The sequence below is a fragment of the Olea europaea genome, unplaced genomic scaffold, assembly GCF_002742605.1.
Source record: "Olea europaea var. sylvestris unplaced genomic scaffold, O_europaea_v1 scaffold2159, whole genome shotgun sequence".
NCBI classification, from domain to species: Eukaryota; Viridiplantae; Streptophyta; class Magnoliopsida; order Lamiales; family Oleaceae; genus Olea; species Olea europaea.
This window is the reverse complement of record NW_019239577.1, coordinates 87,806-111,908: the sequence shown is the minus strand read 5'-3', so window position 1 is coordinate 111,908 and position 24,103 is coordinate 87,806. Positions and strand designations below refer to the sequence as shown.

At 32.7% G+C, this 24,103-nt stretch overlaps 1 protein-coding gene across 1 annotated transcript; it reads right to left on the bottom strand.

Moving 5' to 3' along the window:
- Window positions 1–2,469: 2,469 nt before the first annotated feature.
- LOC111380525 (cytochrome P450 90B1-like) lies at window positions 2,470–7,198 on the bottom strand. The gene is made up of 8 exons (XM_023004114.1): window positions 6,837–7,198; window positions 6,433–6,757; window positions 6,191–6,343; window positions 5,880–6,122; window positions 5,700–5,792; window positions 5,496–5,574; window positions 5,292–5,401; window positions 2,470–3,000 (listed from the first exon to the last, which is right to left on the bottom strand). Exons 1-8 carry the CDS (start codon window positions 7,031–7,033, stop codon window positions 2,764–2,766), a joined length of 1,437 nt encoding a protein of 478 aa, XP_022859882.1. The 5' UTR covers window positions 7,034–7,198; the 3' UTR covers window positions 2,470–2,763.
- Window positions 7,199–24,103: the final 16,905 nt, after the last annotated feature.

Genomic DNA, 24,103 nt, shown 5'->3' with positions numbered 1-24,103 from the left:
CTTAGTAGATTTTTCAGTTTATTTTGTTATATGTGTTTCATATAATTTTACAATTTATTATCTGTATGTCAGAAAAAAATTTGAAGAAAATTAATTAATTTGATAACATTTGGTTTGGTAGTTGTCCAACCGATATTTATTTAACTAATATATGCAAATACAATACTGCTACATTTTGGTGTATGTAAGTATATATTCGGTATGTTAGTTGCATATATGGTATCTAATAAATATGTATAAAATCACTCACTCTATATGAAATGGGTAAAAAACAGTTTGTGCAAATACGGTGAGCGTTCTGCGTATACGGTAAGCTGCAAATATGGTAAGTTGTCTGCAAATACGGTAGGCCGTAAATACGGTAAGCTACTTGTAAATACGGTAAGCTGTATATACGGTATATTGCATATACGGTATGCTTAAAACCAGTATCTAAACTACATATACGATATGCGATAATCCGGTTTCATTAACACCACAATATTCGAACAATATGTAGCTTTTACAATTATAAGAAAATGAGTGATTAATATTTTTTAACTTATAAGTAGTTTTTACAATTATAAGTTTTTTATTACTTTTAAATAACTTAGTGTTTTTTTACTTATAAGTAACTTTTTACATTTTAAATAGTGTAATCTTTTTTTTTTTTAATATTTATTTTAAACTCTAAATATTTACTTAAAAATGTTGAAGTTAATATTTTTTTATCTATAAATAGCTTTTACAATTATAAGATTTTTTTATTAATTTTAAATAACTTAAAGTGATTTTGTACTTATAAATAACTTTTTACATTTTAGAAATAAAGAATAACTTTTATATAAAAAATTATTTAAAAAATATTATTACTAATGAAATTATAGGATATGGTAGTTGATAGTGTGAGAAAATGGAGAAAAAGTACTGTGTGTCAGATTCAAAGCATGTAAGTTGTAGGTAAAATAGAAAACGATATCGTTTTTAGAGACCAATTAAAAAAAGACTACAGTGTGATAAAATATTATTTAAAAATATATTACTACTAATAAAATAAGGAGGGAATATGAAAAAAATATTTTGTATTCAAAAGTTAAAACTAGTTTAGAAACAATTAACTCAATCAAGTGTGAAAATGAGGGTTACAAGAATGAATAGTAAATCCCAAAACGGTTTTTATAAGAGAAGGTAGGAAATATGCGACGTAATCACGACAGTCAGATTGACGAAAAGGATTTTAGAAGAAAAACAAAGTTGGAAGTTATGAACGGTCATTATATATTCAACTCTAATTAGGGTATGCAAAGAGGGTAAGACATTAGATTGATTGTCTTGGTTATCAAAACAATGACTTCAATAATTGTTCATCTCGAACTTCTACTCTCATAGGCTGTGATTTTCAGAACAAAAGTAAAGAGTTGAGTGGAGCTTGAATTGCAAATTATGTTCGAATTTTGAATTAGAATTATTCTTTGTTCACATAACCAAACTCGTATGGTGCATTTGCCGTCATTTTTGGACTCAAAATCAATGAAAATCCGTAAAAATTTTGTCAAATATTTCCTTTACTTGTAACATTCCTCTTTGAATTATGACGTAAACAGAAGTGTAAACAAGAGCAAACCTGATCTCAAATAATTATTTGCGCACGGAAAAAGCTTGTGATTTAGAGATTGAAGTTGAAGAAAAATCTCAGAATTTTTAATAGTATACTCAAAGTCAAAGAAAGAGCAAAAAAAAAGTATTTAAATAGTAAAGAAGTAGGGCAGAATCCTACAAGTAAAGGGGAGACTGAAACGTCTAATTCCTTTGGGGTGTGTGCCACCGTAAATATGTCTTTGCGAACACGCTTTTCGAGAAGAGAGGACGTTGTTTGTTTGATTTGAAATTAGTCAGTTCTATTTTTCTTAATAGGACAAAAAGTGGAAGAGGACTGGATTATTTTTCTTTTTTTTAAAAAAAAAAAAAAAGAATTTTGTTATCAATAAATATAATATTATACATATGTGTTTGTGAATATTTTTTTGCCCCAAGATATCAACTAAAGTAATGAGATCAACTTTATCAATGGAGATACTTGAAAAATCGATCAATTTCCACGTCATGTATTAAAGCCCCGTTTGGTAGGAATTTTTTGCCCCAAAAAATTAATTTTTTGACCGTTATTTTACTATTCAAGTCGTAATTTTTGACTTTTTCTCTCACATGTGGACCCCACTTTTTTTCTAACGGTCAAAAAATCAATTCTCAAAATCTCTACCAAACGGGGCCTAGGTATTAGACTATTAGTTAAACACGACTTTGTCAATTGAACGTAAATGAAACTCTCACCACTTCGGTATTTTATTTTGGCTATGAAACTTACCACAACAATATGCCAAGCTGTTCTTTCTTATTGCTTTTATAATAGTATAAGTTCTCTCATTAGTCTCAATTCTAAACATTCTAATACTAAATTATATGGAGAAAAAAAAAAAAAGTACCAAAACATTGATACAAAATCACATTGCATAAGAATAATTACTTGTGCATTCCACTTACAAAATCAACGAAAAGGGTAAATTTTACACATAAGAATGAGAATATATAGATATAGATATATGTGGTCCTAATATAACTTGTTGCAAATGTCTTTCTCCCTCACGTGAGCCAAAAGACGTTCCACCATACGGTCGAAGAAGAATCCAAGAAAATTTCATTTTCGAAATCGAAAAACATGATTTTGCTCCATTTATCAATCACACATTTCGTTTTCTAAATTTCATGGGCGACTTTTTACCCCAATTATAAAGCATGACGTTGAACTCTAATGGGTAAGCCTTTGGGAAAATCGACAAATGGAAATGCTAACGCTTCGTCCGTATCGGCTAACTCCCAACGGAAATTGAGGACTAGATAGTGTATGAATACAGCCATCTCCAGTTTGGCCAGCTCTGTCCCTGCGCAAAGTCGTGGTCCTCCACCAAATGGCATGAAGTTATTGCTAGCTGTTGTCGCATTTTGACTTCCGCGAGTATTATTCTGCACCCACAACGAGACTTTCTGTGGTTATTCAATGTGTTACCATAATTCCTAGAAAGGAGGCAAGTGACACCATTTTACTTAATTAAAGAACAAGCACATGATTATATTTCTCGATTATTCCGTCTAATTCTAATGATATCTACAAGTAAAACCCCACCTGGGAGAAAGACTTTGGAAAGAACTATTAGCTATTCTATTATGTTCAATATAGCATATAATTTATATTCCGTGGAGGTGAACCCCAATTTCAATAAAGAAATTCCTTTACTCGACATTTTCGATCAATGCAAGAGAGATGCTTCATCGAGATTTATTCAATAGGGAGCTATAATCTTTCTTATTGAGAAGTGACGACCATGTGATGTTCATTGTACATGATATTACCACTTTAAACCATTATATGTTGAAGATAATGTATGTGTCAAATATTATTAAATCTTCTATCTTAAATAATTGTTTGTTCATAATTACTTTGGGGATTGGTGGGTTAGCATCTCTTTCTATACCCCTTTTCCAATTAAAGCTTTTTATTTTAGAATTATAAAGTCTGGACAACTGTCATTTAGGTATTTAACAATCCAAGAATGCAATGGACAGCTTTACATACTCTCAGACCAGAATTGACCCAACTTCAAGAATAGTAAGTCATTGCTATTTTGAACTTGAGAGCCTCTTTTGGACTTCTTATCGTCTACTATGATATTTTGTACATTTCATGGCTATTCATACAAAAGTCTTATTAATTTACCCGACACTATACAATTCGACATAAAGTATATTTAACATGGTTTTAACCATAAAGACTAGAAAATTTTAATATGCGAGTGGTGGAAAGATTTTCATCTCAACTCACAAATATTTTAATCTGTACGGGCTAGCAAACATCTGTTGATTGATCAAGACAGTTCATAAAATGGGCCCAGTTGCCACTATTCATTTTTTTATAAGTTTATTTTAAGTATTTGACTAAAGTTTGATGTTCCATATGAATTTCTTGTACTCCTACATAGGATTCTTTGTAGTTTGTACTTGATATTCTATTCAATTTTTTAAGTCGTTGGAAAGTTTCTAGATTATATGACCAATTTAAAATCAACATCTTTGGTTACATTTACCTTAAGCTCCGTTTAATTGTAAAGATAAAATTAAATTATCTAGAAAATTAATTCCAGAAAATTAAATTGGCTAAAAATTATTTTACTGAAAATTGTAAATTATTGTGTTTGATTGGTATAATTTTTCACGTAAAAAATGTTGAAATAAAAGTGTTTTTGATATTCATTTGACTTTGTTTTACATGAAATGAAAATTATCAATTAAAGAAATAAAATTTACTGATATTAGAGATAAAATTCAATTCTAGGTAAAAAAAAAAAAAAAGGGTATCAAACAATGTTAAAATGGAAGATGGAATTGAAATTCCATTTTCCATGGAATTTCAATGGCTATCAAACACTACCTAAGAGTGGTCTTTACAAAGCCCTTGTTAAAAAATGTATTCTTTTAAAATTTATTTTCAACTACACATTCTTCTATAATTATACACGTATTTCAAAAAAAAATTCTTACTTTTTAACTATACATTCTTCAAAAAATTACTATTTCATAATGCATTTTATCCGAAAAATGGGAATCATATGCTAAGACATTATAATCTTTCTTATTGAGAAGTGACGACCATGTGATGTTCATTGTACATGATATTACCACTTTAAACCATTATATGTTGAAGATAATGTATGTGTCAAATATTATTAAATCTTCTATCTTAAATAATTGTTTGTTCATAATTACTTTGGGGATTGGTGGGTTAGCATCTCTTTCTATACCCCTTTTCCAATTAAAGCTTTTTATTTTAGAATTATAAAGTCTGGACAACTGTCATTTAGGTATTTAACAATCCAAGAATGCAATGAACAGCTTTACATACTATCAGACCAGAATTGACCCAACTTCAAGAATAGTAAGTCATTGCTATTTTGAACTTGAGAGCCTCTTTTGGACTTCTTATCGTCTACTATGATATTTTGTACATTTCATGGCTATTCATACAAAAGTCTTATTAATTTACCCACAATTCGACATAAAGTATATTTAACATGGTTTTAACCATAAAGACTAGAAAATTTTAATATGATATTAGAGTTCGATTTTCCTTTTTTGGGTTTGACGGAAGAAAGGTATAATATAATTCATTTATTGCATTACCCTAATTGAATATGAAAGAGAAAAACAGAAGATTGAGTCAAAGCAAAAATGTTGGGGTTTGAAGAGATAAAGGGACGAACCTGCAACCATCTCCATGGATTGAAGTGCCAAGGTTGGTCAAAAAGTGAAGGATCTAAATGCACGGCTGCAATCACTGGCAATACTTTCCATCCACATGGAATGTCATAACCTTTTTTATAATAAAAACAATAATAAATCATTTTAGTTAATTATTTTATGCTTTTGCCATATAAAATATTTATTTTACAAGTCAAGAATCATACCTTTATATCTTACATTTTTTATTGCTTTTCTGTGAAGAAATCTCACCACATTCCCAAGCCTTAATGTCTCACTAATAACCTGTCAATAAATTATGCTTATAAAATATTTAATTTCTGCTTAAAAGTAACTTATACTTGAAAAAAGTAAGTTGCTTTTAAGGATGGCTAAAAGTATTAAATTGAAGGGAAAGGTAGAAACATTACACATTGTGTAAATTCCATTTTTTTATAATCATCCCAGCTCAATTCTGTCTCCCCTAATTCCCTCTTTGCTTTAGATATTTCTATATGCTCTTCCTGAAGTCACATAAACGGGAAAAAGTACATAATTAATAACAGGATTGGAACTACACATAATCAAGCAAAGATCTGTTAATTATTTACTTCTAATTGCCGGACAGCAGTGGGACACCCTTGCAAGAAGTAAATGCACAAAGCTATTGCCACAGATGAGGTTTCATGGCCAGCAAATAATAAACTCAGCACCAAATCAAGAACTTGCTCCTTTGAAAGATTGGAATTCTTCAGAACCCATCCCAGTAATTCATTTTGATCATTATCTTCTGTCTTTTTCTTCACCCGTTCCTCCATTTTTTGCTCGATAAATTTAAGGATTATTGATCGAGACTGTACACAGAAAACGCGAAAGTAATCAAAATTTGACCAAATAATTAGTTTAAAATAAGTAATTTTACCTTTAGAGCCTTTCTATAAGCAGTTCCAGGAAGATTCAAAGGAGCAGAAACCACTCCTTTCATGAATGTTATGTACTCTTTTTTCAACTGCTCAGTCTCTGGTTTTCCAGGCTTCAAACTCATTATGTGTTCAGCCATCAAATTGAATGTAAACTGCAAAGAAAGGGGAAAAAAATCCATCAAAAGCTAAAATGAACAGTCGATTCAAAGATTGATACTCTCAAACGAGTCATTTTCCGTACCTTTTTGGCTTCATCCTGTGCAAAGATGATGGAATTCTCAATCCAGGAATCCAAAACCACCAAAGTGTGCTTTTCAACTTCCTTTAGAAGATGAGTTCTGAGCCTGGCATTGCTCAAGAAATTGAGAGAAATAGTCCTCATATCTCTATGCATGTCACCAACTAAAACAAGCATAGACCATTTCCCAAGAATTCCTCCAATGCTTCTGGGATAACTGCATTCAAACAATTTGCCTTCATTCTGTAGAATGAATCTATTCAGCCCTGCATCAGCCGATACTATGGTTGGCTCGCCAAATAAATGGGATTTGTAGATTTTTCCATATCTATAATCAGAATTCGAATGTCAGTTTTTGAATTTATATACTTTTTTGCAGGGTTTATGAGGATTAATGAATTATTTACCTGGAAATATGTTCCTCCATGAATTTTCCTATTGTAGTAGCAGTATATGGCCTCAAATAAGCAATGGTTTCACCAAGAAAAGGCCAACCCATGTTGCCTGGTGGAAGATTCAAAGAGCAATTTTGTTTTCTTCTATAGAGGTTAAGGATAATAAGAGCCAAACTTAGAAGAAAGAGAACAAACTCCAAGTCAGACATGGTGATTCTCTCTATATCTCTCTCTACTGGAATCAGATGTCTGCCTTTGTGAAGGTATGTATCTGAATCCTGATTAAAAGGAGCTTCTTATTTTTATTTTCTCAAGCTATTATGTTTACCTTAAGCAGGTGGCTCGTAGAGGAAAACATCATTTTAATTAAAGCCCTTTGGCCAATGAGCTGCTTTTATATATAGAGAGAGTAAATTTAACCAATAATCACCGAACTTTACACTTGATTACTACTTGCTCACTTATCTTTCACATATTACTGAATGCTCACTCATCTTTTCATATAATTACTCATTCACCACTCGTCTCTTCAAATAATTGGACTACTTTTACGACAAATTTTCGACAACTTCCGACGACAAAGAATGTCGAGTTTTGATACCGTTGGAAAGCCCACGATGTCCTCTTCAATTACCACCCAAAATCTCATTATAACTCCAAGGGATTCGATCGAAAAATTGCCTTAAAAGTCGTCCAAAAATTCTGAAAATCTGCCCAGATTTTCAAATTTTTTAGGCGACTTTTAAGGCAAATTTTCGGCAACTTTCGACCATCAAAACTATCTAATTTTGATACCATTGGAAAGCCCACAACGTCTTCTTCAATTACCACCCAAAATTTCCCAATAACTCCAAAGGATTCGGTCGGAATAAACCCACAAAGTCAGCATCTTGAAAAGGCGAAAATCTGGACAAAGTTCGGGATGCTGACTTTGTGGGTTTATTCCGACCGAATCCTTTGGAGTTATCGGAAAATTTTGGGTGGTAATTGAAGAGGACATTGTGGGCTTTCCAATGGTATCAAAATTAGATAGTTTTGATGGTCGAAAGTTGCCGAAAAATTGCCTTAAAAGTCGTCCAAAAAATCTGAAAATCTGGGCAGATTTTCAGAATTTTTGGGCGACTTTTAAGGCAATTTTTCTATCGAATCCCTTGGAGTTATAATGAGATTTTGGGTGGTAATTGAAAAGGACATCGTGGGCTTTCCAACGGTATCAAAATTCGACATTCTTTGTGGTCGGAAGTTGTCGAAAATTTGCCGTAAAAGTAGCCCAATTATTTGAAGAGACGAGTGGTGAATGAGTAATTATATGAAAAGATGAGTGAGCATTCAGTAATATGTGAAAGATGAGTGAGCAAGTAGTAATCAAGTGTAAAGTTCAGTGATTATTGGTTAAATTTACTCTATATAGAGACTTGAGTTTAGCACTATTATTTAGGCCATATTCTCTGTGTGTTTCGGTTTTGTAGTTTTGAGTTTTAAATTCATTTTGTGTTCTGTGTTTTCAGGGCCTGTTTTGAAATTGTTGAAAATTCGTTCTTTTTGTTATTTTGCAAAACTGTTTCATAAAACACAAAAATGAAAAACGTGTTTGCTTTGAAATTTTCAAGATAATTTTTTATAATATTTTGTTGAAAAAACCGACACAACACCACCACAAAGCCGACCAAAATCAATACCACCACAACGCCACCACCAGTCACCATTGCCAACCACTACCAAAATCAACACCAACACCAACACCACCACCCATCAACCACAACGCCACCACCAGTCACCATTGCCAACCACTGCCAAAATCAACACCACCACCACCAGTCACCACTACCAACCACTGCCAAAATCAACACCAACACCACCACCCATCAACCAAAATCAGCCACTGCCACCACCATTACCACCATGAACCATCAAAAATTGCCATTGTCGCTGCCACCACACAAGAAGAAAATTGACAGCATAGGGGGGATACGCAGAGAACAAAGAAGAAAGAAGAACCACATCAATTCAATTCATCAAACATATCATCACAGTGAAGATTAATTCAACAAATTCAGCTACCACATCACCATCGTCGACCATTACCACCACCATCAAACAAATCAACACCAACACCACCACTACCATCAACTGCCATCAGATAAAAAAAAAAAGAAAAAAAAACCCAACTGCGAAGAGTGAAAAGAGGACGAACTGCAGCCGACGTCGAAGAGCGCGCTGCTGCAACCTTCGCTTCCGCAAACCTTAACCATCGCCGAAGAAAGAGATAGAGACGAGCCCAGCCGGTAGCCTTGCGATGAATGGGTCACAGCGTGGGGAGGCGACGTCGTGACACCCCACGCTGACGTCGGCATCGACGCATATCCTTCGTCGCCTCCCCACGCCAGCGCCGACAAAAGAGAGGAGAAAGAGAAGGTGCAACAAAGAGAGAAGAGAGATGGAAGAGTCTAAAGAAAGTGCCGCCTGTTTTCCGCGTTTTCATTTCTTTTCTATTTTTGTGAAGAAAACGCCCAAAACGTCAAACTTAACGTTTTGGGTTTTCCTCAGAATTTTTTTTTTTTTTTGTTTTTGAAAACTCGTTTTTGAAAATGGAAAAAAGAACACATTTTCATTGTTTTCAAAAATCGAAAAAAGAAAACGACTTAAAAACGACAAAGAGAACAGCGCCTTAATAATCTAAATGTGAAGCCTAAATTGTCCGAGTCTTCAACTTATTTAATAAAATGTGAATTGAGATTTCTACGCATTATAGAAGCTATCAATATAGGCTTTATGGACTTTGAAATCACAAGCTATTTTCATGTTACTTCCGTTTTACATTTTGTTCGGTAGTGATTATGAGAATTGATTTTTTGACCATTAGAGATAAAAGTGGATCCCACCTGTAAAAGAAGAAGTCAGAAATGACGGATGATTTAAGAAAGTAACGGTTAAAAAAAATGAATTTCTAGGATGAAAATCAGAACCAAACATGCAGTAAGACTTGATTTGGTATTGGTGTAATTTTAAAAGAATCGAGTTTTGTTGTATAGAAGAAAAAATTAATCAAGTGTTTGGTGAACTTTTAATTTCAAAATTGTTGTATGTTTCAAAATCAGTATTTTAATGTTTGACAAATAAAAGTGATTTAATTGGACATTGATTATAATGACGCCCTTTTGCATTATTACTATTATTACCATTAATAGTAATTTAAATTTATTTTTACTTTTTAACAATATGAAATATTATCAAATATTTTTATAAACAATATAAGCACTATAGTATTTTAAAATGAAAATATAGTTATAGTAGCACCTTTTAAAAATCTCACAAAATTTATAAAATCATAAAATAAAGATATAATCCTTATAGTAGAAAACACATAAGTTCAAATTATTTTTTATACATCATATTTGCAGCAATATGATTTCTCAATTTATTTTTGGAAAATCAATAAAATCTAGTAGGAATTAATTTAATTGATTAGGGTTAAAATTGATTATATATTAATAATTGGATAAGCTAAATAGTAATTGTATTCAAAAACATATTTTGGTTGTACTTAAGGTCCTCAATCTTTATTTTCTCTAACACTTATCCCTCAACATTTGTCCTCTCTTTCTCTCTCTCTTAAATAATCCATCTTATCTCTGATAATAATTTATGTCCATAAAGTATGTTTGAAGAAAATTTATTCAAAATGCGAAAAATAATTTGTTTTGTTCAAAATACGCAACCACAATGTTTTGACGAAAATGATCATCAAATCTGAGATGTACTAATTAATGGATGGTTGGACATAAAAAATCAATGATAAAAATTAGGAAAATAAGTGCTACAATGTACAAATGTTGATGATGACATCATGATCAAGTACAACTAATATAATTTGTAGTGTAAACATAATTACCTTAAGCTAAATCATAATATGAGAATTACCATTTTGCAATTTTTTTTTTTTTTTTTTAATCTACTCAGATGGTTCAGATTCTTTCATAATAATTTTCAGAATAATCATATTCAGGCCACAGTTTTTGTATGATGCACCATTATTGAATTGTAATGAATGTTCCCAACTTTTAAAATTATTCACTTATGTCCTTAAACACATTTTTATCTTTAACCTTCAAATAATTAGCACACACTATCCTAGATAACAGTTTCCGTCCAAATATTGTTTTAGTTTGCTTTGAAATTAATGGAGATATATGGTCATATCTTTTACATTTTTATTTATTTAAAAATAAGAGAGACAAATAAGTTTTTTTTTTTTTGCCTTCTCAACCAATTTTTCTATGAAAATCGTCAATAGGAATATGATGTGCTAATTAATAAAAGGATGACGACAAGAATGAGATAAAAAATTGAGGACACAAGTACAACCATGAGCAAAAGTTGAAGTCCTTTATTGCAATTAAATTTGTGTTGCAACAAATAAAAATTGTAGTGTAAATATAATTATCCTAACTTTTTTAAAATTTACCAAAGACCTAGGGCTCGAGTTGATAATTTTGCCTTCTAGGATCGAGTTACGTGCAACTTTATTCAAATTCGCACTTTTAAATAGCTTGAGAACCTATAATTTCGCATTTGAAAGTTTAAAGCGCAGCACTACATTAGTTAAAAGGTTAAGTCGAGAATTAACCTTAAAGTGCTGGACAATATTAGAGATTATAAAAATTAAAAAGTTTGTTCATTTTATTGTTCAATTCTAGAGAAAAAGATTTCGGTTCAAGTTTTGTGATCATCCATTTCTATAAATTATACATGTTTTAAACTTTTTATTTAAAAATTAAAGAGTGTAAGTAAATTCACTATCGTCTCTATGTATGTTCTTCACCCAGGGGGAAACTAACTCCATTTAAGTTTCCAAGTTTCTTACCCCACATATGGTAAATAGGACCAGTTTTTTACTTTGATCTATGCTGCGAACTGTCACTTATTTGTCCCTGAAAAAGAAGAGTAAATTAGTTGCACGTGTACATAATAATGATTCAATGCACGAGGGGTCCCATTTATATTTGACAAATTTAGGCGTTATAAAATATTTTATTGTGTGAATGTGATTAAAAATGAGTATATAAATTTATTTTATTTTAAATAATGGTTGTCAAATGAATCATGTTAACAAGTACATTGAGTTGGACATTAAGTTTTACATTGTGCACGTGATGACATCACATTGAACAATTTTTGAAAAAAAACACGATTTCCCGCCAACTCCATTTTTTAAAACATTTGAAAATAATAGAGTGTCAAACTCCAGGTCAAGCAAACAATGTATAAGAAACTTTATTCTTGTCGTGGAATATGAACTTACTGAGTTGGGTGTAGACCCTACCCACATTGTCTATCCCTAACCATGCAGAACTCAACCCTTCGTAAATTACCTCATCCATAAGGTGTTTTGAATTTGATTCTTCATCAAGTGTAACGAGATCATTGCACCCTCCTCCCATGAAAAGAGATCCATATGTAGGCCCCCTCTTTGTGGGAGGGTATAATCCATTGTGTACATCTCATGATGTACACATAGAATTATCCATAATTGATGTACACATAGAATTATCCATAATTATTTTGGTGTTTGAGAGTCTACAAATTAAGTTTGCTAAAAATTAAATTGAATTGGGAATGACTAAGGTAAGTCGGTGCCTAACTAGAAACTCCCCACAAAAAAAAAAATAATAATAATAATAAAATAAAATAAAAATAAAAAGAAAAGGGGAAAAAAATGTAAAAGGGGAAATCGCTTGGCGGGTTGACTTGACCCTGATAAAGTGAACATACCTAACCACTCGTGCGGGTGGGCCCCGCTTTGAGATGACACCCTTGTAGTCCTACCCACCCCCAACAACCCAACCCAATCAATTGCGCCATTTTGGCCAATAACACAATTCTTTTGCACGTGTGTACGGTGGTTATCGGGTAGACCCGAGATTAATGAGATTCCAACTAGTGTAGGCCCATTAAGGGCCTGCAACTCTCCTTTACAGCCCTCCATGAGTAGACTAATTATTTGTTTTTGCAAAGGATGATTAGAGCATACAAAAGGAGTCGGCTCCAAGATTTTCTATGATAATTTCAATCCACTAATAACTATTCAATATTTATTTTCAAGTCAATTATCGATCTAAGCAGTAGTGAATCATTGATTCATTGTCGAATACATTAAAATGAATCACAATTTCATTATATAATATCATTAGTAACGGATAGCATTACTATATATAAATTTATATTTACTATTTAATTCCATCAATATTTTCAATACAATTAGATTCGAAAAAGAAAAAGAAAAATCTTAGTGTTGATTTACCTTTGAATCAAGACGTTTTGGTCCTTACCCTTTTATTATTGTTCCACAAGTAATCCCAATATAAGAAAATTATCCATTCTTTTAAAATGATATGTGCAGGACATATGATACATTATTGCATGTGTAACATATAAAAGTTAGCATTTTTTTTCCTATTTGTTATGTTTTTCCTTATTGCACCTTTTTTATTTTTAAACCTACACCTTTGTCATTGAAAATATAAAAGAATTCTCTTTCCAACAAAAAGCAAAACACTGGACAAACAAAGACCATGTCTGCAGAAAAATAAAAGTTTTGAGGATCTAAACGCTGTGTTTTAAGGTTGGGACCAACTTGCTGCAAACAATAGATATTGAAGACATACATTGCAATCTTATCAAAAAAAAAAAAAAGGGTCCGTTTGTCTTCCATTAAAAGGAGTTTTTGGGAAGAAATGAGTTTTGGAAGAGTGATTTTTTAGAGAATATGTAGTTAGGAAAAAGTTTTGAATTTACTTGTAAAATATTTTATTGTGTGAATGTGTAACTGAAAATGAATTTAGGAAAAAAAGAGTTTTGATTTAATGGAAGACAAATAGGGGGATAAATAGTTAGTTAACTCACTTTATTGCAATATCTACCATGATTAGATGCGCTTAGATTCAATGTAACTAGATGGTTGGAATCTTATACAACATTATGGATTACGACACTATAAGTGCAAATTAAATCTCTACCTGGTCCTATTTTTTCGCGAAAAAAAAATTGACTTTTCACCAATGATGTGGGGTCTTTTTATTATTTAATATACTGTAATAGATATTAGATACTGATTGACAAAAAAAATAAAATAATTCAGATCAATTTTTTGTTGTGAAGTCTATTTTGCAGAAAAAAAAAAAAAATTCAGATCAATTTGTGACATTTTGTTGTGAAGTCTATTTTGCAGTTTATTGAAATTCAAATTTGGGAAAGAAACAGACGCTTGTTGAGGAGCAATTTCAACTTTTTGATATGTTTGTTGAGGGTATAGGTGATAATTGCCCCTCGGGGCATAGTTCAGTGGTGCAAAGGACGAGAGTGAGGTTATCTCACGCCTTACTGACAGCCACAGTGTGGAAGTTCGATTCTTGAGATATGGAATTGAACTCCTTGTAAACGCAGTATACATGCAACTCTTGTTCCCTTATCTGTTGAGGCATATTCCACGATTTACCTCCCTCACAAAGCTTTAGGAACGGGGCGGTGGAAACACTAAAGATTGGGGTTCAACCTTTTTTTTTTTTTTTTGATAATTGGATGAATAATAGGCCTATCCTAATCAAGCTACACCACCGTCTGATTCATAGGATTAATTTTTCGTTCCCTTTTTCATTTCATTTTATTTTATTTTTTTTAATTTCAAAATTTGGAAATCAAATCTAGCAAACTTTGCTATAAAAACTCCTGAAAAGGAACACAAACAGATGGGTTTAATAATATTTGAATATATTATGGATAATGATGCAACAAGTACATTTAAATATATTGAAATCGACTACATAAATTATATTTATTGTTACGCTTAAAGAATCACTTCACTTAAACAATTAAATATGAAATCTCGTCCTCAATTTCCTTCTGCTCGTTACATTGAATATTCAATATAATAAGCTAAATAAAAAAAATGATCTTCTCAAATAATCTTTAACGAAAAAATATTTTGAATCTTTTTCTCCAATATAATTTTTCTTGATTAAATTGATTTTATATTCTGTCGATTCAATGTCACATCATTGAAATTTAATTATTGTAATAATGATTGGATTGCAAATTGTTTTTCAAAATAAAATCGAAGGTCTCAATTAAGCAACATCTTCTAATCTTCACCGCCATCTATATTTGGAATTAATGGCCATAATCATTAGGGATGGTAAAATAATCCGCTCAACTTGATACTCTAGAGCACCACTTTGAATGGGGCGAGGACAGGGACGGGTACGAAAAATATAGTCCCCCTCGCTACTTGCCCCTTTTAAAGCTTATTTCAAATTTAAGTTTTTTTTTATCAGATATAAAGAAAATTTTTATCATCATTTTCAAAGAGAATATGATTTTTACTTAACAACTTGAAAAAAAAAAAGCAATAATATTCACTAACTAACGATATAAAAACAGATAAAAAAAATAAAAGAAACAAAAACAAAATAAATAAATAAATAAATAACCATGATCCCATCCAAACCCACCCCTTCCCGCTTTAATTGAGTATGTAGAAGGGGCAAGATAACAAAATTACCCGATGGGACGGCGCTCCGTAGTCCATTAATCATTTTTGTTTTTCTTGAGAGAATTCTTTGAAGGGAGCATCAATTGCATAATGACAAAAGCTAGTTTAGAAAAATTACATAAATGTTAGACAATTTATATGTCCATTCAATTCATTTGATTGATGGAAAAAAAAAAACTAAAAAAAATCTATCATACAAAAATGAATTTTAAAAAATTGCTTACAAATAAGGATATAGACAATTGAAAGAAAGCTTCTATAGTTGAACTTATTCAAGAGGACTTCAAGTCTTTAAAATGGTTCAACGAATTTTTTAAGAATGGAGAAGATGAATAGAATCTAATTCTCGAGTGTTCGTTCACTCGTATTAACATTTAAAGTATGATCGTACTTTCCTTTTTTGAGGTTTTGTTCAATTTGTCCATCCTTATTATATAAAATTCATATAACTGGTAGATTTTAATCCAAATTTCCAGAGTTGAAAGGATCTAATAATCCAATTGTAATCATTTCATGAATTTATCCACGTTGAATCAAAGAGAACAAAATGAAAGCAGAAGCGTACCTTGATCTATGATTGTAATTGATTTTGTTTGGGTTATGATCTTCCAATTGATCCGGGATTTTCCTTGGAATTCTTGAAAATACTCTCTATTGATGGGGATGCAGAGGTTATGAAAAAATCACGTCAATTGGGGACTATGACCCCATGATAAATAACTGCTAGGTAGTTATCATCTTTTATTTGTTTTAAATTGGCCCCTCATCAATTTAAAACAACTACCCGGCCTCTACACTTTAATCCCATAATAATTGATACCCATTAGTCCAAAATTAAATTCATTGGATAACTTTAATGGACAAAAAAACTATAAGATAGCAACGCACACTTTAATCATATACATTTGTGGCCCCAATTGATAAAATTTTTCCAACAATCTCCCACTGGGTCATACATGTAATCTTTTAAATGTACACAACCTTATGAGCTCAAAATTTTCTATCATAATTAAGAGTATTTCCAAACAATCTCGTCCATTAGTCATATTGATGTATGATCAAAGCGATTTTCGTCACACTTAACGTGACTAAATCCATCAATGGTCACGTACACCCATACAACCAAATGACATAGATCAATCATGGGAGCGTAGCATGAAAATTACATGTTATGTGATCCAAACATGTATATTTCCAACTGGTCTAATCTTATATCTTAAGTGAAATCAATACTGAATATAATAACAGAGTGAAATGAAATGAATACTTTATTTCTGTACAGAAAAATATCCAAATACACAAATGTGTCCAATTAAACATAAGGCAATAAGAATATAAATTCCCACTAAAACATGATATCCTCAATAAATCTGACACCCATACGAGCAGTGTGCTCATGAAAGACCTTGGGTGGCAATCCCTTAGTAAGCGGATCAACAATCATGAAATTCGTTCCAATGTGCTCTATGGAAATTTGTCCACTCTGTGCTCTTTCCTTCACGACTAGGAATTTAATGTCAATGTATTTTGACTTAGATGTGCTCCTATTGTTGTTGGAATACAAAACTGTCGAGTTATTGTCACAATATAACTTTAGTGGTCTTTCTATGCCATTCAGAATGCGCAGCCCAGTGACAAAGTTTCGCAGCCATATTCCTTGGTTAGATGTCTCATAGCATGCTACAAACTCTGCAGCCATAGTAGAAGAAGTTATAAGTGTCTGCTTGGCACTCTTCCAGGAAATAGCTCTTCCAGCAAGCAGATAGATATAGCCTGATGTGGATCTTCTACTGTCTTGGCATCAGCAAAATCAGAATCGGAGTACCCTATGATCTCCAACTGATCCAATCTGTTATATGTGAGCATGTAATTCTTTGTTCTCTTTAAATACCCCATAACCCTTTTGACTGCTTTCCAATGATCCAATTCAGGGTTGCTTAAATATCTACCTAACATTCCAACAATAAATGCTATGTCTGGATGTGTACAAACTTGAGCATACATTAGACTCCCAATAGCTGATGCATATGGAATCTTCTGCATTTCCTTAACTTCAAGGTCATTTTGCGAGCATTGTTTGAGACTAAATTTGTCTCCCTTAGCGATAGGGGTATCACCTGGTTTGCAGTCTTGCATGCCAAACCTCTTAAGTACTTTATCGATATAGCTCTTTTGTGACAATCCAAGAATACCTTGAGAGCGATCTCGATGTATCTGAATCCCTAATACAAAAGAGGCGTCACCAAGATCTTTCATCTCAAAATTCCTTGATAAAAATCTCTTGGTTTCGTGCAACATGCCTATATCATTAGTGGCAAACAGTATGCCATCAACATACAAAACCAGGAAAATATACTTACTCCAACTGAACTTGTGATACACACAATTATCAACAGCATTCATCTCAAAACCAAATGAGATAATTACTTGATAAAATTTGTGGTACCATTGACGGGAAGCTTGTTTGAGCCCATAGATGGATTTCTTTAATTTGCAAAACATATTCTTCGGGTCTCCAGACACAAAGTTTTCTGGTTGCACCATATAGATCGTCTCGTCAATGTCGCCATTGAGAAACGTCGTCTTAACATCCATCTGATGTAACTCAAGGTCAAAATGTGCAACAAGTGCCATAATTATCATGAAAGAGTCTTTCGTTGAAACTGGAGAGAAAGTCTCTTTGAAGTCGATGCCTTCCTTTTGGGTAAAACCTTTAGCCACAAGATGAGCGTTATATCTTTCCACATTACCTTTTAAATCCCTTTTGGTTTTAAAAATCCATTTGCAACCGATGGACTTCGCACCTTCTGGTAACGGGACAAGATCCCAAACTTTATTGTCTTGCATAGACTTATACTCCTCATTCATGACATCAATCCATTGTCGAGAGTTAGAACCCTGCATAGCCTGATGGAAATTGATTGGATCATTTTCCATCATTCCATTATTTTTCTCATGTTTTTGGAGAAATACTATAAAATCATTCGGAATAACATTTTTCCTTTCTCTCGTGGATCTTCTTAATGGCATTGGTTCTTGAGGTTGTTGAGTTTGCACTTCTGGAATAGTTACCTCATGTTGAGGTTCTAGATATACTTCTTGATCAATGACAGGTATAGAAACATGTACATTATCAAAAGTAATAGTAGGAATTGAGATCGATCATCCCTCAACTTCTTCCTCAAGGACAATGTCTCTAACCTTATATCTCCCCCCAAACTCAACATCCTCAAAAAATGTTGCAGTTCCCGTTTCAAAAATTGACTTAAGTGTGGGATCATAAAATTTGTAGCCCCTAGATCTTTCAGAATAGCCAATAAAGTAGCTGCTTACTGTTTTGGAGTCAAATTTCTTTTCATGTGGCCTATAAGGCCTAACCTCAGCTGGATATCCCCAAACGTGAAAATGCTTTAGACTAGGCTTTCTGCCTGTCCAAAGCTCATAAGGTGTTTTAGCGGCAGCCTTAGTTGGTACTCTGTTTAGAATATAAGCTGCAGTCTGTAATGCCTCTCCCCAGAGTGATTTTGGTAAGTTTGAGTGACTAATCATACTCCTTACCATGTCCTTAAGAGTTCTGTTTCATCTTTCAGCTACACCATTCATGCTAGGTGATCCTGGCATAGTGTATTGAGGGACGATTTCACATTCCTCTAGGTATTTGGCAAATGGTCCTGGACATTGTTCACCTGATCCGTCATATTTGTCGTAGTACTCACCACCATGATCAGATCTAACGCTCTTTATCCTTTTGTTGAGTTGATTTTCAACCTCAGTTTTAAAAATTTTGAACATGTCCAGTGACTCAGAATTTTCATGAATGAGATATAGGTACCCATAACGTGAGTAATCGTCTATGAATGATATAAAATATTGTTGACCATTTCAGGAAGCCGTAGGGAACGTTCCACAAATATCTGTATGTATCCATTCTAAGACATCCGAAGTTCTGTTGGCACATAATCTCTTTGTTTTGGTCTGTTTTCCCTTGATGCAATCAATACATACATCAAAATCCGTAAAGTCAAGGGAATTTAAAATACCATTTAACACAAGTCGTTCAACTCTAGCTTTAGATCTGTGACCTAAGCGCTTGTATCATAATTTTGCTGATTTTTCTTAATTTAATTTGCGCTTAGTACCACGTGATTCCACATGCAAGGTTTCATTATATGATGCAATAATATCAAGAAAATATAAGTTTTCATATGTAGATAACGATCCAGTACCAATAACATTTGAATTTAATAAAAGACTAAACTGATTGTTTCCAAATGAACAACAATAATCTAATTTGTCCAACGAAGAACCAGAAATTAAATTTCGTCTAAAAGACGGTACAACGAAAATGTCTTTCAAATCCAAATAATAACCAGTTCTTAATAACAACCTAAAAGTGCCTATTACATCAACTTCCACCGATTTGCCATCACCTACATAGATGTATTTTTCACCATCACTTGGCTTTCGGTAGTTCAGGCAGCCCTGTATAGAAACACTTATATGAGTAGTAGCACCAGAATCTATCCACCAAGTGTTTCTAGGTACTGAAACTAAATTATCCTTAGACCAAACCAAAGTAAGAAGTGTACCTTTCTTTGCATGCCAATCGCGATATTTGACACAATCCTTCTTCACATGTCCAGTTTTGTTGCAAAAGAAACAAGTTTCTTTGTCTTCCTTCTTTTTCTTTTGTGCTGGACCCTTATGAGTAGCTTCATATTCCTTCCTCTTTTTCTTGCCCTTATCCTTAGAAGTGCTTGCCAAGTGAGCACTTTCAGTCCTTTCTTGCTTCAACCTTTCTTCATTTTGCACATAATATGAAATGAGCTCATTTAGAGATCATTTATCCTTCTGGTAGTTATAACTGACCTTAAATTGACTGAATTGTGCAGGAAGTGAGATCAATACCAAATGGACGAGCAAGTTATCCAACAGCTCGAGCTTTAGTCCCTTAAGTTTTGAAGCAATGCGAGGCATCTCCATGATGTACTATCTTATGTTCCCCTTTCCTCTATACTTCATTGAAATCAAGCTCTGCAAAAGAGTGCTTGTTTCAGCCTTATCGTTTTTCGCAAAACGCTTCTCAATTTCAGCGAGGAACTCCTTGGCATTAGATACCTCTTCGGTATCTGCACCTCTAAAGGCTTTCGGAATGCCGCGCTTAATGATCATTAGACTCATGCGATTTGAGCGATCCCACTTCTCAAAATTCACCTTTTCATCAAGTGAACTTTCTTCCGTAAGAGGAGTAGGTTGCTCGATCCGAAGAGCAAAGTCTAGATCCATGCAGCCAAGAACAATCAATATATTCTCCTTCCAATCCTTGAAGTTTGTCCCATTAAGTATGGGAATAGAATTAATATTGACAGATATAGTAGCAGATGAGTTAGCTGTAGAGAGAACAAAAAAAAAAGATTAATTATGCTCGATTTAATATCCACATTTAATAATTGAGAAATTCAAATAATGGTAAATCTCATCTCAAGATACCTAGTGCAACATCAACATCAAGTCTCTGGACAATAATATTAATTGCAAGTGGTACTCTCAGTGTAGTGATCAAACATTGACAATAACTTCTGTCAAATAATAAACCCATCTTTGGATTGATTTATTATTCACATGGAAACCTTATAATTGTCACACATTCATCACCACAAGTGTGTATGTAATTCAGCCAGATATTAACCTTCTTTTGGGCAGGCTAATTTCCGCATGAAAAGACACACACACAACATCCAAGCATCCTAAACAAACCAATCTACACAAAAGAATTCACTTTGGTGACATATTGTTTCAACTAGTTTACTTAAAATGCTAGACAACCTTAAGTTTTTAGAAATGATTACCAAAATTTTGAATTAGATCGTCCCAAATAATTAAACTTTAATTAATACCTTTTAAAGAAGTATTAGTACCGAAATTTGAGAAAGAGAAACCCCAATTAGCATCAATAGATGCTTATGGAAACTTTAGGGACCTTAGGGTTAATAATTCAATACTTTAGGGGTTAAAATTTTGAAAAATTTGAAACTTTAGGGGCCAATTTTAATTAATTATGAACATTGAGGGCTTTAATTGCAAAATTCAGAAGTTAAATGGCCCAAATTAATTAATTTTCAAACTTAGGGGGTTGAATTATTAAACCCGTAACTTAAAAGGCCCAATTGGATGAATCTAAATTACAGGGGTTGAATCCTTAAATTTTTACCTAATTAATAATTGCAAGCTGGTCCCTAGAATTACCCAAATTGCACCTAAAGCACCCGTCCCCTAAATTCACCCAGAAACTGTATGATTTTTTTTTTTATGCCTTTCTCTTTCTACAGCGCCACCAATGCAGCACTGCTACGTTGTTACTGGGCAGATCAAACCGGGAAGAAAAAAAATTAAACACAGCAACTCCTCAATTCAAAATTATGCCCAGCAATTCCTCAAAATCTAAACGTTCTTCCCGTATGAAAGCAAACCGAAAACTCAAATTCTATAGTAACACACAGCAGATTCAAACAAACTGGCTCTATATCCATAGTCCCAACAACAGAATGAAAACACAACCCACATTTGATTTCATGGCATAACAACAATGATTAATATATGCACAAAAATTCGATTTTTCAGAGAGTTTAAGCAATAAATTGCATCACCTTATTTCTCATAGAGTTGATCCAAATTTCATGCCAGATTTTTAATAATAACATGAAGAAGATCAAATAACCCAAAATTTCTCAAAGATTCAACAATGGAGTGACTCTGATACCACTTGATAGATTTTAATCCAGATTTCCAGATTTGAAAGGAACTAATAATCCAATTTTAATCCTTTCATAAATTTATCCACGTTGAATCAAAGAGAACAAAATGAAAGCGGAAGCGTACCTTGATCCATGATTGTAATTGATTTTGTTCGGGTTATGATCTTCCAATTGATCCGTGATTTTCCTTGGAATTCTTGAAAAAACTCTCTGTTGATGGGGATGCAGAAATTATGAAAAAATCACATCAATTGAGGACCATGACCCCATGATAAATAACTGCTAGGTAGTTATCATCTTTTATTTGTTTTAAATTGGCCCCTCATCAATTTAAAACAACTACCCGATCTCTACACTTTAATCCCATAATAATTGATATTCATTAGTCCAAAATTAAATTCATTGAATCACTTTGATGGACAAAAAAACTATAAGATAGCAACACACACTTTAATCTTATACATGTGTGGTCCCAATTGATAAAATTTTTCCAACAATAACACATTCCGTTCTTCTTCCCTCTCATCATATTATAAAGAAAACGAACTCGATTTAACGTATTATAAGTATTAATATCATTGTTTAGGATTTAATTTTGTTTCTCATTAACAATCAAGAGAGAAAAATCAAAAGGAACATTGAGAATATTTTACGTTATGATAACTAATTAAACATATCGAAGATGTCATATATGTACATTGTGTGTGTGTGTGTGTGTGTGTGTGTGAGAGAGAGAGAGAGAGAGAGAGAGAGAGAGAGATGGGATATTTAGATACGAAATTTCGTTTGTATTATTGTTGACCACAAGAATAAACTTCCAAAAAAAAAAAGGAAAAAAGGACATAATACTGTTTAAAGTTTAAACAAGCAATCTGTCTAATCTGGTTACATTAGCCGACAGCATCCATGACAACGCTATCCTCCAATCTTAGGCCATACAAAAACAATAAAACCAAATGCCCTTTGTGAAAGGTCTCATCCAACCTGAAAGAAGAACCCGTAACTATAGCCAATTTATGAAATATCATTGCATCACTCTCCACTTTATCCAAAAGGGACATTTACAATCATTGCAAAACTTTTATTTTTCAAAAACGTGGCCTCATTATTCTCCAACAATTTTTATTTTTATTTTTTAGACAAACCATTATTTTATTTTTTTGTTCCATCGTTATACTTCCTTGATTAAGTACTGCCAACAACATTTTCTCTAATGTCGTATTCATGCATATGGACCAACTTCTTTACTCTCCATAATTGACATCGAAAGAATAAGGTCTATCTTTTCCCATATCATTACACCTCACCCAATAACATCGGTCTTACTTCTGTGTATTAAGATTATTCAGCAAAGATTGATTATGTCGAGTTAACTCTTGATCTTGTTACAATGGGCCTTATCTAATCTAAAACTTGTTATTTATGGAGTATAAGTTCTTCTTTCGAACAATTTGAAAATAATACATTGACAGAATTATCGTATTGTAATTTAAAAAGCGCAACGAGATGATCAACAGAATTAGAATGTTCATTCGAACCCACTGACCTCACGATATTTTCTTCAAACAAATTTGCTGCATTCAATTGTGCAAATGACATGTAGCAATCGTTTCTCTGGATAAAACGAATTTTCTCTCTTACGGAAGAAGTACGACAATTTGTAGGAGTTTCAATTCAATGAAGTGTTTCACTTAGACAACAGTATCAGAACAAGAGAGAGATTGCGATTAAAAGCAGAGAAAGTTTGTAATGAAAATGATGTAATTATTCTGACGACAAGATAGGCTATTTATAGACTCGTTCGTTACCATTTGAACATTCTTCAAGCTTTTTTCATAACAGTCGTCGTTGTTTAAACATCCTCCAAACTCGAAAAGACAACATTGTTTAGTACTGCGTCTGTTAAATCGATTAACATATACCTCTTATATTGGTTAATAGACGACTATTTTGTTAGTTAACAGACAATCCATACA

Excerpts from the sequence above, each read along its gene's own strand:
- LOC111380525 (XM_023004114.1), bottom strand. The coding sequence starts at position 7,033 with ATGTCTGACTTGGAGTTTGTTCTCTTTCTTCTAAGTTTGGCTCTTATT. Across the intron at positions 6,758-6,836 it reads ATGGAGGAACATATTTCCAG|ATATGGAAAAATCTACAAAT; the intron begins GTAAATAATTCA and ends TTCTGATTATAG. Across the intron at positions 5,793-5,879 it reads CTGCTGTCCGGCAATTAGAA|GAAGAGCATATAGAAATATC; the intron begins GTAAATAATTAA and ends ATGTGACTTCAG.